Source organism: Pseudochaenichthys georgianus, chromosome 2 (genome assembly GCF_902827115.2).
Source record: "Pseudochaenichthys georgianus chromosome 2, fPseGeo1.2, whole genome shotgun sequence".
NCBI classification, from domain to species: Eukaryota; Metazoa; Chordata; class Actinopteri; order Perciformes; family Channichthyidae; genus Pseudochaenichthys; species Pseudochaenichthys georgianus.
Genome location: NC_047504.1, coordinates 7,844,396 through 7,863,144, shown reverse-complemented (window position 1 = coordinate 7,863,144; position 18,749 = coordinate 7,844,396). Strand labels below are relative to the sequence as shown.

General features: G+C 43.5%; 1 protein-coding gene and 1 long non-coding RNA gene across 9 annotated transcripts in view; one reads left to right on the top strand and one right to left on the bottom strand.

Moving 5' to 3' along the window:
- Positions 1–1,577: 1,577 nt before the first annotated feature.
- Positions 1,578–8,237, top strand: LOC117459889 (uncharacterized). Of its 2 annotated transcripts, none has more exons than XR_004553569.1 (4): positions 1,578–1,651; positions 3,052–3,121; positions 4,040–4,072; positions 8,149–8,237. It is a non-coding gene; the product is annotated as an uncharacterized lncRNA (long non-coding RNA). The 2 variants fall into 2 exon arrangements; XR_004553570.2 differs by lacking the exon at positions 1,578–1,651 and adding an exon at positions 2,774–2,981.
- Positions 4,814–18,749, bottom strand: part of LOC117459552 (peripheral plasma membrane protein CASK) — a 35,497-nt gene continuing 21,561 nt past the window's right edge. For 2 of the 7 annotated variants that reach the window (XM_071205437.1, XM_071205438.1), the window contains exons 10-29: positions 18,118–18,201; positions 17,849–17,948; positions 16,509–16,526; positions 15,251–15,372; positions 15,037–15,114; positions 14,787–14,867; positions 13,457–13,645; positions 13,147–13,225; positions 12,886–12,971; positions 12,614–12,682; positions 12,460–12,528; positions 12,179–12,214; positions 11,680–11,718; positions 11,085–11,281; positions 10,279–10,394; positions 9,166–9,246; positions 8,660–8,740; positions 8,218–8,420; positions 7,941–8,024; positions 4,814–6,635 (exon numbers count right to left, since the gene is read on the bottom strand). In XM_071205437.1, coding sequence (XP_071061538.1) covers positions 6,459–6,635; positions 7,941–8,024; positions 8,218–8,420; positions 8,660–8,740; positions 9,166–9,246; positions 10,279–10,394; positions 11,085–11,281; positions 11,680–11,718; positions 12,179–12,214; positions 12,460–12,528; positions 12,614–12,682; positions 12,886–12,971; positions 13,147–13,225; positions 13,457–13,645; positions 14,787–14,867; positions 15,037–15,114; positions 15,251–15,372; positions 16,509–16,526; positions 17,849–17,948; positions 18,118–18,201 — 1,989 coding nt within the window. In that variant the 3' untranslated portion in view covers positions 4,814–6,458. The remainder of the gene's footprint in view (positions 6,636–7,940; positions 8,025–8,217; positions 8,421–8,659; positions 8,741–9,165; positions 9,247–10,278; positions 10,395–11,084; positions 11,282–11,679; positions 11,719–12,178; positions 12,215–12,459; positions 12,529–12,613; positions 12,683–12,885; positions 12,972–13,146; positions 13,226–13,456; positions 13,646–14,786; positions 14,868–15,036; positions 15,115–15,250; positions 15,373–16,508; positions 16,527–17,848; positions 17,949–18,117; positions 18,202–18,749) is intronic. The other 5 variants (XM_071205440.1, XM_071205443.1, XM_071205444.1 and 2 more) reach the window with 5 other exon arrangements.

The following is an 18,749-nucleotide window of genomic DNA, read 5'->3' as shown; positions in this document are numbered from 1 at the left end:
ATAGAAAACTGCATTCTAATCATGTGTGCCTGCGTGAACTTAGAAAGCTGCCAGATGTTTTTATCCAGGCCGACATATTGCCATAAGTTGTGTGTGTGGGGAAAAAAAGGGGGGAGGGGGGGTTCCTAAGCTTTTTTTTCACTTTTGCCCCAAATGAAATCAGTTTCACTTCATTACAGTGTCACAGCATAATAACCTCCAAGAATAAAAAGTGTGTGTCATGAGGGGGCAAAGTGGAAACCGTCGCTGCAGTGAGGGCAGATCAGGCTACAAGCACACAGATGTTTTGTTTATTCCTCTGCCTGCCCACACACACACACACACACACACACACACACACACACGGTGAAGAGTATTACTCACTCTGGCAGGTATACCATGCCCCCCCATGTCCCTTGTTACTTGGAGCTGTGTGCTCTGTGCCCTGTGTGACATGTCTTCCACTTGAAGAGCCAGGCCAATTGTCTGTGTGTGTGTGTGTGTGTGTGTGTGAGCTGCAAGCATTTGGAGAGAGGATGTAGGCAGCTGTTAACCCAGTTTTATTCTGAACTCGCCATGGTTCAGCACGGCATAATTGCCTGTGCAAAGTAAGTGTGTGTGTGTGCGCGCAAATGCAAGTCATGGATCTTACCAAAACCTTCAATTTACTGTTACTTCCTGCAAGAGTGGCTCCACTTTAATTATTTATTATTTACAAAAGTATCGATGTCTGCGTGTGGAGGTTGGTTATTGATTAATATGGACACAGCTGAACAGTCCAGGATACTCGCTGCTAATGGGACAATAAAAAAAAGCATGTTGCCCGTTCAAAATAAAAACATTGCATTTGAGTATGTTCTATTCTCCAGTTCTAGGATGCAGAGAAATCCAGCTCCTCAGGAAATCCAAAGTGAAACGCTGTCATCTGCTGGACAGACTTCGCCCTGCACCGCAGCTCCATCGCAAGGCATGCTGGGAATGTAGTCATGAGTACACACAAAAAAGCACACATCTTCTGTTAGAACATATTTCGATGAACAACCACCTATTCATGTTGAGCAACAAGTGCTCAATGTTGCTTATTATTTCCTGTTTAGCAACAAATATTACTTCAGTTACTTGTCTTAATCACAACATCATTGAAATGTGGCTAGCTTTATGATTTAGGATTCTAAACTGCACAGGATGTTTCTAATTATTACCACAGCAAAGTAAATATGTTCATATATTTGTATCCAGAGCTAAAGTCAAAAACATCATTCATTTGGGTGCATTTCGAAACATACAGTAGTGCTAGAAAAGTTAAATAACCACTGCATTTCAGTAAATATTTAAAGTACTTGTACTTCAACTGTGTATTTCCAGATTATGCTCCTTTATGGCTTTACTCCACTCCATTTATTTGTACAGCTTTAGTTACTAAAAAATCACAATTTACGGATAAATGATGATGAGTACATAGAGTACTTTAACTTGTAGTACTTTAAGTATATTTTTGCACTTTATGTAATATTTGTTTTACCTGTATTGAATGTAAAGGTGCCTGTCATTGTAAAAGCATCGTGGCACGCTTGTTGCACTGAATTTGTGGGTAGAGAGGGAGAGGCGCACCCGTTTGGATGAAAACAACTCAACGGTCTTCCGGGTTGTGTGGATGAATTGTGACATACAGGTAAGCACAAACACTTAAACTAGTGAAACAATTTAAAGTCGCCTTATTATAGTTACAGCTGTTTTTTTACGTTACCTTAGCGTGCATTTGCCACACAGACGTGCATTGTTGTGAGCGGCCACGAGTGGACGGATAACCTCATTGAGTTAATGTTAAAAACAACGTGTAACATAAGATAAACATAACATATGAGCTAGTGAAGGCTGCAATTTATTTGCTCGATAGTTTAATATATATTTTGTAAAACTCTCACCTGGTTAGTACATTTATATATCATGTACATATATTTTTATGTACTTAAAAATGGGCAGTAAACACATCAGAAAGTAAAAGTAATGTAACCTGATTACTCAACAACTTTTTTTGAGTAGTTTCCTCCATATGAAATGCCTTCACAATACAATTACAAAAATGGTATTTTTTTTTTTTTAATGCTATTATTATTATTATTATTCAATGAAACAAACAATAGCAAGTGTAGTGGAAAATAACCAATAACAATTGTGTGAAATATTAGTATGGAAGTTATATGAAAAAATATAAGAATGTGTATGTATTAATTTGAATAGGTTACATTTGACAGGGACTGTCCCTGTCAAATACATCTCTGTAAATGCAGAGTACAGTGTACCTACAAACAAATTACATCTAATCCAAAAAACTGATTGCTGACATACATAAACCATTACAAAACAATAAATAAACATGAATTAAGAAAACAACCAGACAAGTAAACAGATGCTCACACAGATAGGCATTTCTTACAAGCAAACCATCTGTAACAAGCAAATATCGGCCATTTCAAAATATTACAATGCCACATGTTAGAGTTCAGCTGAGCCAGTTCTACATCAACATATGTCCCCTCTTCGTCATGTCTCTTCTACATCAGCATGTGTCCCCTCTTCTTCATGTCTCTTCTACATCAGCATGTGTCCCCTCTTCGTCATGTCTCTTCTACATCAGCATGTGTCCCCTCTTCTTCATGTCTCTTCTACATCAACATGTGTCCCCTCTTCTTCATGTCTCTTCTACATCAACATGTGTCCCCTCTTCATCAACATGTGTCCCCTCTTCATCAACATGTGTCCCCTCTTCTACATCAACATGTGTCCCCTCTTCTCCATGTCTCTTCTACATCAACATGTGTCCCCTCTTCTTCATGTCTCTTCTACATCAACATGTGTCCCCTCTTCTTCATGTCTCTTCTACATCAACATGTGTCCCCTCTTCTTCATGTCTCTTCTCCTCGCCTAAGTGCCGAGGAACGAACCCTTGCGCCAACCACACAAGTACGAGAGGAACTCACACAGAGTTGACGCCCACATCAGTGAGTCTGTAATTCCCACATCAGTGAGTCTGTAATTCACTCCCTAAAAGATATACTTGGTATTTTCCAGGTGCCGTTGCTGATGTCTTCCCTGTCCTTTAGGCTGCAGGGTCCCAGGAAGGAGTCAGCATGTTGGCAAAGTAGGTACCCTCGCCTTGAACTAAAGCTAGCTGCCCTTCCTGTGGTGCATTTCTCCGTTCTGTCTCTGAGTGTAGGAGGTCCATATTTAGGTGGGGGGGGGCCTTGCTTTACATAACATCAGTCTGTGTTTCTGATTCCGTGTGGAAGCCCACTGGCTGTGTTTGTGAGATCCTGCACCAAAAAGAAAAACTGCAGTTATCTGAGATGAGTTTAGCTGGAGTTAGACTGAGGAGGAGGAGAAGGAGAAGAAGAAGAAGAAACATGAATGCAAATGCTTGGAAGACTGATATTACTCAGGGCTCAGTTTAAATGTATTTATTCCGGGGAAAGAAAAGCCTGCGGAGAAGTGGCTCTGACACTGTGCTCGACATTTGCTCTCTGTCAGGAGCAGCAGAGATATGGAGTTGGTAACTTTGAGACTTTGATAGCTGACTTTTAACAAAGCACTGTCTTGAGGGCAGATTGGGCGCTTCAGTGAATACATCCTAGAAATGCCAAGTGTGATTAAAGTGCTGCAGCGTCTCTGTTTGCAGCAGTCATTTATTGAGTATGTAGTATCGGTGTCATGTCACAGTGTTTATAATATCCTGTCTTACAAAAGCAGACTAATGGCAATATTCATTTGACCTAAATAGTGTCTGGTTAAATCAAATAACAAGTTTATCAACATAAAGCATACCAGCAGCATTTCAATTGGTGGATTTATTTTTGTCAAGTAGTGTATCACGAAGAAATGGCAGATATTTGTTCAATTATGTTATTCCTTATTCTAAATATTGTCTAAATTATTCGATTTTTATTGTGAAATATTCTAATTTATTGTGTATAGAGAAAATGTCTTTGCCCATTTAGGCTATATATTGTTTATTTTAACTTTTAGCATGACTGTTTTTAAAAAGTCTTTATATATTTTTTAGAAAGCGACGGGCCAGTCAAAGTGATCATCAATGGTAAGAAACATGCTTTTCTTTTTGTCTAAAGAAGTTTTTACCTTGCTTTCTCCTTTTCTTGTGGTCACATGAGTCAATGCGTTGGCGATTGTTTCTGGTCTCTCTATAGTGCTCGAATGACAGTGGTTTTGTGGAAGCAGAAGTTCAGCAAATGCTGATCTTTGAGGAAGTTTGAAAATGTGGACAAAGGACTGTCTTTTCCAAGTGCCATAAAAAGCAACAGAGTGTAGCATGAACAAAACGTAATAGAATATAATGTTGAAACTATGCAAACAAAGTCATAGTATCACATGTCGAAAACATGCCAAAAAGTCATGTTGAAAACGGGCAAAAAAAGGGCATAGTATTGTATGTATAACATATGCAAAAAAATGTCATAGTATAGTTAGTATGTTGAAAAAAGTCAAAGTCAAAAGACAACACAATGCTTTTTCTGTAATTTATAATGACTTACTGCAGGTTTCTACACGCTGTACCGCTTCCACATACAATCCCACGTTTTATGTCTTTGATTTTTCGAATTTAGTCATTTATGTCGACACGCTATATGACTTTTCTGTCATTTTTAACGCCTGGTTTCTACACACTATACCGTGCCTTATTTTGACATAAAATCCCAGTTGTCTTTTTGCATTTTTCGAAATGCTAATGCTATGACTGAATGGCCTCCTGATCGCACAGCTTCATTAATTGAATACAGTGTAAATATGTGAGCGAAAGACAAAAAGAAGACGAGGCCTGTTACTTTAAACACGTAAAAGGAAATATATTTTTTTGAAAAATGAAATAACAAAAAATAACAAGAACATTTCATACATAAGAGCTGCTTTAGTCAATTCGCAGAGGTAATTTACACAGGACTTGAAATGAAAAAAAGAAAATACACACACTTTACTTGAAGTGGAACAACAGCAGCAGCAGCCGCCACACTGCACTACACAGACCTTTTATTTAGAAATCACGTCGACCCTTCAGCCGGCTGCGGCGCCACTTCCGGCAAAGCGCGGAGAGGTTATGTCACATACCGAGCTTCTTTTGAAGGGTTAATATACACTGGCTCTTGGTAATTCACTCGTATGACGTACGCACTATTGAAACATTTACACACAAGAGTTACTTTTCTCTCTTAAAACAAGAATACTCGTTTTATATTTATATTTTTTTAGACGACAGTTAACAGTTCCAAAATGGCGGCTCTTGGGTTGGGATTTATCCCACCCTCACAAGGCCCTCCCTAACTCCCTGCCCTTCCAAAGAAGACATTCCTATGAAGACTTTATTTAAACAAGCATGGCTCACTAGTTGAGACAGAGGAAGGTGGTGCTCTGCCCGGCGGGGGTGTGCATAGGTGTTACAGACTCCTCCCCCGAGGCTCTGATAAGGCAGAAGATTCTTCCTCCTCTCTGCTTTTTTATTGTTTTGTTTTAATTTCCAGTTCAAAAGCCACGGTTAGCGGTGGATGCAAGTGCTTTTCCTCATAGCCGATTGTGCCCCGAGCGCGGTCTTCCAGGTCTATTTGCCTTACGGAGGGGGAGTAAATCTAAAGCAGAACACGTCTTCTTCTTCTTCTTCTTCATTGTCCATTTTTTGTGCAAACAGATGTAAACAAAGACCGTCAGAGGATAGGAAGGAATGGAAGAAGAAGATACTACAGCAACACCGGGTGGGGGGTTGGGTGAGCAAGAGACAGGCACAGAGGGCCAGCGAGAGAGATAAATAAATACAGGGCAGGGGGGAGGGGTAGGAGGGAGGGGGAAACTGCCAAGCGTCCTGTGCTTTCTGCTTTTCTCACGCTTGCCGAGGGAGCCGAGGGAGATGCTTGTCGCCACTGTAGCAGCTTCCGATGTGCTTTAAAGCTCGGCCTGTTTGTCACAGGGGCCGAGGAGATTGGGGGTGGGGGGGTGAGGAGATTGGGGGTAGGGGGCGAGGAGGACACAGAGAGTACCACTAGAAGAGCCTTTAAAAAGGTCAACACACACATACACACCCACATAAGACTTCTTTACGGTCATGCTCGCTATTGCCTTTCCAATACGGCCACCCGCCCGTCGATTAAAAAAAAAAAAGTACAAAATATCTACCAACGCTGCCCTCCCCTCCTCTCCTCACCCCCCAGCCTTCAACTAGGACATATTCACTTAGTTTTTTTATCATTTATATATATATATATATATATGTATATATGTACACAACAATATGCCTTTGAGGCTGTCGATGGAGGATGGCGTCTCTGCATTGAGTCTTTAGTGTCTTCTCTTTTTTCCCCACAGTTTGTCTACAGAGATGAGTGGCGATTGAGGGGGGATTTGACCGCCGTGTAGCATCCCGATGGATGGACGGTGCACGTGGGGGGGCGGGGGAGGAGCTAGTTGTCGTTGAGCGCCTGTCAGTAGACCCAGGAGACGGGCACCCACTGGGTGGTGGTGGACACCAGGTTCACGGCCTCCTCCAGCAGGCGGATGGTGTCGTCGATCTCGTTGTTGATGATGGTCTGGTCGAAGTAGTGGGCGTAGGTGCCCTGCAGCAGCTCCGACTCCTTCTGCAGCCGCTGCAGGGAGTCGTCCTGGGGGGGGGTTAAAGGACTGGCTTTTAGTGTTTTTTTAACAACTACGTGCTCGTTAGTGGCCATAGTCTGTGATTGTTCCAACGACGGTGCATTTGACACTGATGGGGTTTGTCGTACATGTATATTGATACATTTGTGGGTTTTTTCCTACTGTAAGTGTATTGTATTGTCCTTAGAAAGTCCTATTTGAATTTGAATTTCAAAAATGGCAGGACCTGTGTTATATTCCTTAAATCATTATTAATTTTTAATAATAACCTGTGCCTTGTATCAAATGTTTGCGCTTAACCAGAGACAATTTCTACAGAAATATTACATTTCTGATATACTGTTTTTAGTCTCGTTATATTACCTTATCACCCTTAATGTATTCAGTAACGTTATATGTATAACTTAATGACTTTGCGTTACTTTAGGATTACCTCGATTAATATTATTTTAAGCAAACAAATAGTTTATTTTGTTCAATTGCAGACATTTTTCTTTATTTTAAATAAATAAAGAATGAAAGTAGCCTAAATCGGAAGGCAAAATAAAATACAGGCAGTATCTATATTTATAAACTTGAGCTTAAAGTAACATGGCCCCCTTTGTCGAAATGTCACAGTAATCTGATTTTGGTTCTGGATCCTTAATCCTCACATGTAATCTGTTACTACCCAACGCAGCTAAATGTAAATGCTGTGAAAGTACTTTGAATGCATCTAGTTGTACGCTCTCTCCACCAATGCGTATTTAAAAAGAGGGCTATGCAAGTTGCACTATTCAGCGTTTAAACATTTCTAAGTAAATCAATTATCTGCAGGGCTTTTCCCCAGATATGTGTGGCCAAACAAAACTCATTTATAGTGAGACACATATCTCCCTAATATGCTGAAAACAAGGTTAACTGTTTCGGTAGGAACGTATAGCTACAATGTTTAACAATATTTATAATCTCCATGATCCGATAGCAATTTGGTACGTGGTGTGTAGTTCCTCTGTAGACGGTGACAGTATTGCTCGCAGAGCGATTTGTAAATTAACACAAACACAGAGGCCACACACGTTTCCAAACAAGCTCAACATCTAACCAGTCAGTACTCACAGGCAGTTTCTTGCACCACTTTGGAATCTTGAGTGCAAAGGAAGCATGCAGAAGAAAGTACAAACATGCATTGAAAGAAATGTAAGGCAAAGCAAATTAAAGCGGTTTGAACACAGCAAGGCACGACAAACGGAGCAAGTAAGTTAGTACGTGGAAATGAACGAAAGGTGAGCAACGAGCACGATACGAAACATCAAGGTTTTTAGAGAGCGTACCTCAGTCATGCCTGGGGTGACAGTGGGAGCTGCGACGAACACGACAAAGGGGGCAAAATCAGCCGTCCTGAGGATCTTCAGTGCCTGGCGAGAGAGGGAAGAAGCGATGTTTATTAACGGAGGGCGTGTTAGGCAAATGTTTAGGCCTCTACCGAGTCCTGTCGACATGCTCCAATGATTAAAAAGTGCCTTGTTTCTCCCTTTGCAGACCGGTTACATTCACAAAACCGCCCCCGGAAAGGGGACAACTCCAAGAAGGCCAGGGCCCCTCTGTTACCTGCGGCTCCACGTCCAGGATGGAGACCATGTCCTGCTGGTGGATCTGCCGGATGGTCTCAAGCCGGGTGCCGTACATGGCGTCCTCGTGGCTGCCGTACTCCAGGTAGTCGTTGTTGCTGATGTCCTGCATCATCTGGTCGTGAGACACAAAGTAGTAGTTCTTGCCGTTCTCCTCGTCCTTCTTAGGAGGCCGAGTCGTGTCTGAGCAGAGAGGGAGGGGTCGGGTGGGAGAAAATGAAAGATCAGTAGTAGTAGTAGGTGTGGCAGGAAACACTACCACTTTGTCAGAACCTTCCAATAAATACAGAGACAGCTATGTACAAAACATAGGACAATCTTTATTATAAGAACAGTTAATTGATAAGAGGAGAGGAAGCTAATCCACGGCACACAAGGAACCCCCACGATACAGTGTGTTGTATTGTCTGTGCTTGACTTACGAGGGATGGGGTAGGCAAAGCGGTCGGGGTGTTTGGTGATGAGCGTGTTCTTGATGTGCCTCCTGCCGACTCCATGTGCACCTGGAAGATAAGAGAGCCGAGATCATTTAACTGTAGTAATACCATACAAATAATAATAACAGTGCGAGTAAGAATAGCGAAAAGCAAATCCAGAAATGGACAATACATAAAAGATCAGAATAGAGTTGCATTTAACTTGGTGTACATTTTTGGGACTTGCAATTCTCTGCTTGTGAATCTTCCGTCTTGCTAATTGAGCTTTCTGTTCTTTGCCAGGGATGGTCCCAATAGAACAAAGGAAGGAAACCAAGATGGCTTCCAAGCAACACACAGCTGTCTGCTCCAGCTCATGGGAATCCAACCACGCATTGGCTGAACCTCAATCCTCAAGTGTTGCAATCTCCACATCTCACAACTTACTCACAGACAATTGCTTTGAACAACTTTCACCCTAATAAAGACAATATAAACGCGTGGTTACTTACCGAGCAACACTAGTGTTTTTCTTTTGAAAGACGGCACTCTGACCACTTCCTCGTATGTCACCAGATCTAGTTGGTCAAACACTGTGCGACACGAGAGGAGCATTAGTCTGGCACATGGTGTTAATTGACAAACAGCGTATTCGCAGCCGACACCAGACTCCTGCTTTGTGAAGACACAGTATTGATATGCTCACACATTACAAACGCTCTTGGTATTAAGTCAGGAGCGCAAGCTAGTGGCACTTCCCTGACAGGAGTGGAAACTACTTCTACTCGACATATTTTAGACAACAAAATTCTCAGTTATGTCCGCTACAAACTCGACATTAGAACATGAAGGGAGAATTCACCTCCGGCACATAGCTGCACTAGAAACAGTCAAGGATGGAAAAACAATTCATCTAGCTGCACCTTTCATCACTAAATAGAATCCAAACTAATTATGCATATTATTCTTATATACTTTAAATGTTCATTATTTTGTATAACTGTTTGGCCCAAGACCCAAGTACTCCATGCGCCAGACAGAAGATATCCGTGCTAAGCACTGCCTCTGGGAATCAATAAAGATGAACTATAACTGCACTGTACTTGAAGTGTGGATGTTTCTGTTTGTTACATCACCTCCATGATATGTCTTGTGAAAATACATTGCTAACAAAGACACATTAGGGACAAGTTTTCAAAAGCAGATAGAGGTAGAAAAACACAGAAGCTGGGCGCCAGCTGTCTGGAGTTACTTACATGCAGCCATGTCATTGGGTAAGAGACAGCATGAAATATGGACAAAGGGTGGGAGCGGAAGGAAGGAAGGGTTAATAAAAAAAGACACTGTAAAAGAAAAACCTCATTACACTAAACAAAAACACAAAAACTTGTTGCCGTCTAAATGTTACTTGAAACACTGTTAGTCAGAAGGCAGTGGGAGAGGTCTGTCAGAGGGAAATGCAACAGACGTGCAGCACTAACACAAACAGGTGCGACAGTAATGTTATATTTTCCTTTACCCTTACGTGGCCTTGCAAACGATGCCCCAAAATCCCAGCTTAGTATACAAATACATATATATAGTCAATTAGCTTCCTTGCGCTGTGTGCGGACGGCAATGCTTACCTGCGTTGTGCTTGGCCAGGTACTTGTCTTTGTACTGTTTCTTCTTCTTACCAAACCAGGTGCAGCTCGCCTGCTGCTCCTGTTTGGTCTTCTCCATCGCTATGCACGCCACGCGCCTGCAACACACACACGTACGCTGTTACTGTACCTTACCTCTACAGTAACTCGTATGTCGTCCGGCATTAATGTGTGCCTTTAATTATTACCAAATACCTGAACGTTAATAATGTGTTGTATTATATATATTACATAAAATAAGGGTTATGGAATGCAACAAAGAAAGAAGATTGTGGTAGTTAAGGTTCAGCAAAATGGTGTGTAAGAAACAAGGCCTTCGCTTAATGGTGAGCCTTGGTGGAGGTCGAGAAGCGGTCAATGTGATAGACCGCCTCCGGGCCACGTGTGCGGAAGTAAAATCATTGCAACGGTTGTCAAAAACAGTTACAGGCGCGTACGCGGAGAAATAATTAAACGGTAACAAGTTACGACAAAGAATTATGGCAAGCCGATTTAGCTTTTATTCATTTCTGGAGGATATCAAAAAGGATTGTCTTACGAGCAGAGGTGGGGGACTCGCATATTTTTGGACTTGAGACTTGCTTGACTATCGTTGATAAAAGACTTGACACGACACACAAAATCAAGAAACTTTAACATTACAATATTTTCTAATACAGCATTTGTACATGATGTCGTTGACTACACAGAGGTAGATTAGGCGAGATAATAAATACATTGATACATTTAAAGAAAACGTATCCTTTATTTCACTACAACATAAAAACATTTTAAGGTGTGTCTCTTACCACTCCTGCAGCTCAGGCGAGGGGATGAGTCCCGCCGTGGCGTTCTTGGTGTTCTCCAACTTTCCCTGCCACCAGTTGTGGTCGTCCTTGGAGATGATCTGAATGATGTCCCCGACGCGGAAGGGGACGCCCGCCTCCTTGCACGGGATGAGGTCGTCTTTGGTAGGGTCGTACTCGAACTGAGCGCGGACGTAAATCTGTAAAAGTGGCAGAGTTAGCGGGTGACTCGGCGGCAAAGACGACAATGAATATGTATGGAGGGGGGATACAAAATGATCGGCCAAGCTGCCAACGTAAAAGGAATAAAAAAATGCTGCACCCGAGCCCGTGGTGACAGAAAGAAGAGGGCAAGTCCACAGCGTGTGACCCAAAGCGCTGCACAGCACAGACAGTTGGAAAAATGAAAGCGGACCGCAGCTACCGAGCAACCTTTCTTAACGCGGCTTACGCACGCATTTTTGGGTTGCCTTTCATGACCACTGACACACCAAATAGCCAGCATGGGATCTACACACCACTACGATGGGGAACCGCACTTTGCCATGGGGATGGGAGGGGGCTACTTCTACAAAGGGTCCACTAAGAGACGTCTTACCTTGATGGACAATTTGTCCTTGATAGCAGGTCTGGAGATCTATGGGGTTGAGAGCATCACACACACTTACACGTATATCATGCTGAAGAAAACATTCGGCAGAGCGGCGTCAAGAAAATAGGATGTGGAGTCTGATCAATGACAGTGTTTCTACCACGTTTAAAAAAGGTACACCGGCGTGACAGACGCACAGCAACACAGACATAATGTCCTAAATCAGCCGAGGAATGCTTTTCAGAGGACACGGACCGAGGGCTCCTCGCATTCTCTTTTCTTCTTTACATCTGCTTAATTGTGGAGGAATCCTTTCCAATGTTCAAGAGTCACGTTGCTGCCTGACATTGGAGAAACTAAATACACGTGATGGGAATGGAAGAACACACGAATGCATACTATACGTGCAGATCTGTTGCCACGCGTGTTAGTTGTGATATCGGTAGCAAAAGGAAGAGGATTAAACAGTTAAATAAGTTCAGTGTAAGGACTTTGGAAGTCTCACCTGGCGGCCTTTGGGCTGGATCGTCGCCGGCAGGTCCTAGTTGGGATAAGACGTGTTTTTAAATGTAGTGTTTTAATAAATTGCGCACTAATAAAACCATCAAATCACACCAAAACCAGGTGGCGTGTTTTTATTTGAAGGAAACAACACGTGCCACTGATTCTGGTGGAGCAATTTCAAGGTATGAAACTTCACAGCTGACACGATACCTTGCACTATAGCTTTTATACGCTATAAAAACAATACATATGAAATGCTCTTCTTTGAACTAAGACACCTACCAGGATGGAGCTGGTTACACTGGCGTGTCCGTTTGCGGGCGACTGCCGGGACACATCTGGTGACTCTTTCTGCAACAAAGAAATGATACACGTTTTATTTTTCCACCCAAAATACAATATGTTAAAGTCCATGCCGGTGTTTCTGAATCCCTACCTCGCAAGACATGGACTGGGACCGGTAGCTGGGCACAATCTTGAAGGTGATGCTACCCCTCATCTCCCTCTGTGCGCGAACAGTAAAGAAAGGCATGTTTCGGATCAGCTTTTATTACACACGAGACAAAACAATAATGGAAAATAAACTACACACAAACTATCGTTAGCACTGTCGGCATAGTGCGGCAGCTGCTGACAAATCCAAATGTCACGACGCCTGCTAATACAAATACACACTAAGGCACAACAACAATAATGTGTGGGACATACCAGCATCTTCTGGAGCTGCTCGACCGTCTGATTAGCAACGCTGATGCCGTTTATCTCCCGGATCTCGTCTCCTACGTGCAGAGTCCCTAAAGCCAAAACGGAATACGTTAATAAAGGCTGCACACGCCAGGACGCAGCCGGTTGGCCCCCCTCTCAGGGAGCCTGACCCATAGAAGCATTTCAATTATCCGCAAGTTAGTCCCCCCAACAGTTTCCATTATCCCTCTGATTCTTCTTATGTGCTTGGATAGGGGTGCGTACCTTGTCGATGAATCATTCCACCGTGCATGATTCGCGCCACGATGCAGTGGTTCAGTTCATTCATTTTCAGAGTGATGCCCTAAAGGAGACAGACAGAGGGTGAGAGGGAGACCTGAGGGTAACCGTACCTTCCGTCCACATCACCCAACACCAAGGCAAAAGGAACACTTACTCCTACTCGGGGTTTAAAAATCATAACATCTGGATTCTTCTAAATATTTACCGCCGGTACATGTTTCCAAAAGTTAACTGGGTGTTGAAAAGAAAGACTGTGCATGTATCCGTATGTGATATCTGCTGGTCAACGCACCATGGGCTCGTCTGTGTTCTTCTGGAACTGGACCAGGCGGACCCGCGTGACGTTCTCCAGGTCCATGTCCCCGTTGGTGCTGTCTGGGGAGTCTCCGTTCAGGTAAGGGGAGGTGGGCGGGGGGGTCACCCTCAACGCATCGTCACTGTACACCTCGTGGGCCACCACGTCGTGGGTCTGCAGTAGAGCCTGGGTTGTGTACACACACACACACACACACACACACACACACACACACACACACACACACACACACACACATTAATGGTCAGTAAGTCTGTTTTCCTATAGCAGTGAAGTCTATTGCTTCTGCCAGTCATTACACCGTGCAGTAAACACAAGAGGACAGCCACAGGCCATGTCAACAACTGTTATGTTGAGGAAAGACTTTGGACTACAATCCCAAGCTGCTCTGAACAGCAGAAAACACTCTAACAACGTGTTACTACACACACACACACACACACACACACGGCCACGTGGACAGCTCCAGCATTGAACCATGTGGCTCACACTAATCCTCTCCGGCCACTAATCGTGTCACTTACACACTGAGTGTTTTCACAAACGCTGCGTGTGCCAAACAGTCACATCTGCTCAGCGCAGAGACACCGTGTTGGTTAAGGCGGTGAACATCACTGTGGCTGCTTGACGATAACCAAGAACAAAGTATTTCCTTGGGTCATAACTGGAATCCAACGCCGCACACACAAACATGTAAAGGCTAGTTATCTGTAAGGGAGGTGTGCTAGCCTCATGTGCTGCCATGCTTAAACCCTTCACATCCATTCTACTAAAGCACTGTGGCAGCCAGTCGGGTCAAAGAGCAACGCGGGCTGACTGGATTTAACCGAACCCCTGGCGCTGTGACTGGCCTTTATGTGGGCTCCCTATAGTTGCATAGATGGTACCGTTCGACATTTAGCTGCAGTTCAATTTTGCAAGTGACAAATTAAACAAACGCAATACAGACGACTGGACATGCATTAAAACACTCTTGAAATTACACTCAACACGGGCCAAACTCTTTCTCAATAGTTATACCTTAACATGGCGTCCAGGTGCATCAGCTTTCAATCCAAATATACTCTTTAATTGTCCTTCTTGTCCATTTCAGCCTCTACACTCATCAGCCTCCTCCTGCCTCCTCCTCGGCTCTCGTCCCTCTCCCCGTGTCCTTCCCTCTCCCGGCTCAGGTGCTCAGGAGCTTTGTGGACTTTGCGAGAACCCTATTTTCTGACCCCATATGTTGTAATCTCCCGCCCCAGTACTGTATGCCTTGAGTGCACATGGGACAACAAATATCTATATCTAATACATCTTTCCCCACCATGAAGTGTGGCTGTGTGAGGATCCTCCTGAGCTCCTTGGCCTCCATGTTCTCGGGGTAGCAGGAGAGCGTTTCCAGTACCTGGTGAGGAAACGTAAAGGAGAAACGGGTGTCAGCAGAAACCTAGAAAGCTTTTAGGATCCCCAGAAAGGATCTCAGCTCGTGGCTGAAATGACATCAATGAGATCCCTGTTTTAAATGTGATTCAATTGCGTGTTTATTCCGTGAAAACGAGCAGCCGGTTCCTCACCTCTTTGGCTCGCTGCACTCCGTCACTCGGAGGGTTTCTGATCTGAGGGGACGACCTGCTGTTGATTTTGTCATAGAGCTGAAACGACAAGTAAGCGCAGTTTCATCTGGTTAGACAATATGAATTGTACAGGCTACAACATTAAAGGTGCATTAAAGACTAATAGTGACAATAGCTAACTCTTGACTTGTGATGTGTTGGGATTTCTACTCACATCTAACAGGGTGTGGAGGTGCTGGTCCTGGAAGACGCTGTGCAGGAAGTCCATGTCTTTCTCGCTGCAGTCCGTCAAGGCGTGAATCTCCTCGAGACTGTCCAAAACCTGCGATACTGCCCCTGAAAACACGTGTTACACACTCTTATAAATACAATGAAACACACGCCCGCTGCTGCACCCAGCAGTCGCTGCAGACACTCGCAAAACTACACAAAAAGCAAAACACTGAACATCAACAAGCGAAACAGAAAGCAGAAACACCACACAGAGAAAAAGACACGCAAGACATCACAACAGAGTACGTACACACACACACACACACACACACACACAGAACGATTAACCCCAAGGACCTGCTGCATCGCCCACACATGCAGCAAAACAGCGCTGTACGCCATCAATAAAAACATCAGAGGAAAGTCACTTCCAAAAAGTCCCAGTGTGGAGGATGGGTGACGAGCAGTGCGCCCAGGAACAACACAGAATATTAGAACAAATACAAGACAGTGGGAGGAAAGCAAAGTGAAGCGGAAATATTTGAACGTTCGTTAAGATATTTCGCCATAAAACCAGTAGTGTTCCCGACATCAACAGAGTCTGCGTTTGCCTAACAATCAAATACTCTTTGGAAGAACAGATGCCCGTGGAGAGAATCATCCCACTCACAAAGAGGCTAATGAGGGGATTTGAATGAATAATTACCGTGAGGCGTGACACGAGACATTTTTTATATAGTTCTCAGGTGTTAATTACTCTGTTTACACGCATCATCCAATTAGAGACGCATATTTGAAACCCAGACGTGTGCAGATCAATAATAGAGTAAAGTACGGTATTTCTCTAGGAAATTAATCCCACTGAATAATAATGTTCTCCTGCGCACAATTATTCTGCACCGTCCGTTTGAAAGACTGAACAGTCAGTAAACTTGTTACAGTCACTGTAGTAAAATGTGCTGCACTTTCAAATAAAGGTTATACTCTTGTTTTGCTAATCGGAAAAAGTCACAGTATGTCGTAGACGGATTCTCGTGCATGGAATAACAAGAATGAATGTAATAATTACAGGTCAAAACGTGGCATTAGGGTTAAAGTAGAGCATTCCAGAGAAGGACAGGAGAGGGGAGACAGAGGGAGCCATGTTGCAGGATTATAACCCATTCATTTAACACTCGGAGGGATACATGCAGCGAAAAAGCGTCATGATGACACTGCAAATCATGAGTCTAATGGCAGGCGGGGAGAGGGATACGTACTTTCAGCAGCTAGCAGTCCTACAGACAGCACGGCAGAAGAAAACAACACCAAACAAAGATTAGAGGAGGTGCAGTGCAACTAAAGATGTAACAACCCACAGAGAAAGCAGAGAGCGGACAGGCAGAGACACTAAAGAGCCAGTGCGAGGAAGCGAAGGGACAACAAAAGGAGCAGACTGGAGAATGAGAAAGGAACATTCGCAAAAAGCAGCATAACGAGGAAAGCTCTGCGACTACAGCAGGGTCCCACAATGCAGTACGACCGGGCTCAGGGAAATATTGTCCACCAGCTAAAGCTATTTCATTATGACCCGGTCAAAAGCGCGTGGAGTCGTTGCATTTCTACGGTCAAGCCTGACACTTTTAAAGCTAATATAAACTAACCTCAACACTGTGATAAAAACTGCATGAAAAGTTACTCTGAAAAATACATTTTTACTGGAACAATATTGTAAAGAAAAGTTCAAAATATACCTTAATATATATTTGCTGTCAGTAATGTTGGATACATTTTAGAAGAAAATATTGTGATCATTGTATTAGAAAAATAACTATATATTGTAAAAACACTGAAAAGAAAACCGAAACAACATTGTAAAATAAGTACTAACAAAAAAAACAACTAACAGTTTTTAATAATAATAAACCTTTGTTGATTAATTCACATGAAAACCAGACAGTTACTTTATGGGGTATGTCTCCAATAAAGAAATGAAGACAAAGTCAATGACTGCAATACACGCCAAGCCTTCCTCTGGTCCCCGGGGCTACATTCAAAGATAAACCGGTCACCAGGAAGCTGCAGCAGACTGCCAGCTCGGCAGAAAGGACGTACGTGGGAGGTTAACACATCTACCTGCAGCGGCTACACGTTACCCTCAGCACACGAGCAGCGAGGAGCTTTGCACAAATTAATCAGGGGGTGATGTGGTCTCCATCTACGGTTTACAACAACGGTGGTTTCCGCATGCTGATAACTACTGATGGGTACTGCCATCACTCTCTTCCTCAAAGGAAGTGAAAGTCTGTGGCTGAGACGGGGAAGTGAGGCTGTGGGGCAACATCTGTCTCCATCTAAACACAGGAAGCGCCACACAGACAGCTGGAGAACACACCAGAATAGAAACCACCAGAATAGAAAGGGCTTGAAAAGTGAATGTGTGCAAATGTTTGACCTCACATGGCACACCAGTGGATGATCACATTCAGGGGGAACCAACTCTTATTCGCATACAAACCGAATCATGGATATGCATATATGGTCTTTTCGGGAGCCCAGTCTGAAAATAAATTGTGTGTAGAGGTTAGCAACTCAAATAGAGTTCTTTAGTGGGATATACCTGAGGAGGTGGGGTCATCCGTGTAGTCATGAAGCTCCTCTGGAGGGTCTCCGTAGTAGGAGTTAAACTTGTGGCTGGAAACGGCTGCCAGCACTGCACCCTGGGACACACAGAGGGGAACAGCAGCGTTTACACCAAGCCAGTGTCTGAATACGAGGGCTGTTAAGAGACAGACATTCATCTGGGTCATGACAAGCAGGTGCACACTGTGGAGGAGTTTGCACCTCCTCTCAAGTCAGATTAAATCTCTGAGTCAGTGTTCTGCTGACCTTCAGCTTCCTCCTGCCGTTGAACTTCCTCAGCTGCTCCACGGTCTCAGGCAGGTGGATCTTGTAGGCGTACCTGTCCCTCTCCTGCACACATCAAACACAGATACTCACATCAGTACAATAGCAGGGTAAAACACACAGGGGGGAGGGGGGGGCTTTAAAGCGGTGTCAGGACAGATATGAAAGCAGAGCTGTGGTTCAAAGCAGAAGGAAGTGCTCCAGTGTCAGCATCTGTGAGAGCAGTGGTTTAAAGGTCACACAACATGTTACTCTTCTGTTTTTCTTTTGGCGCGTGTTGCTGACAGTTCTTGGGAATGTTTTGGTAATGTCCTCTGTGTGAACCACGACTAACAAGTCAACTACTCAATACCCACCCTTTAGTTTTCTACTGATTTTAAATCATTTCATTCTTGATATATTCACTTCTACTGGTATTATGCATTCTGATTCATCACAAAGCTATGTGTTTATAAGCTTTGAAGGACCTTTTTATTTTCCGTTGGTGATCACACTTTGTTTTACCGGTCGTGTACGAACAGTGCTATATGAATAAAGTCTGGTCGTTTCAATCGATAGTGATTTTGACTTGACTTTAGAACAACAAATCCCTTACTTAAATTACAGTGAATGTA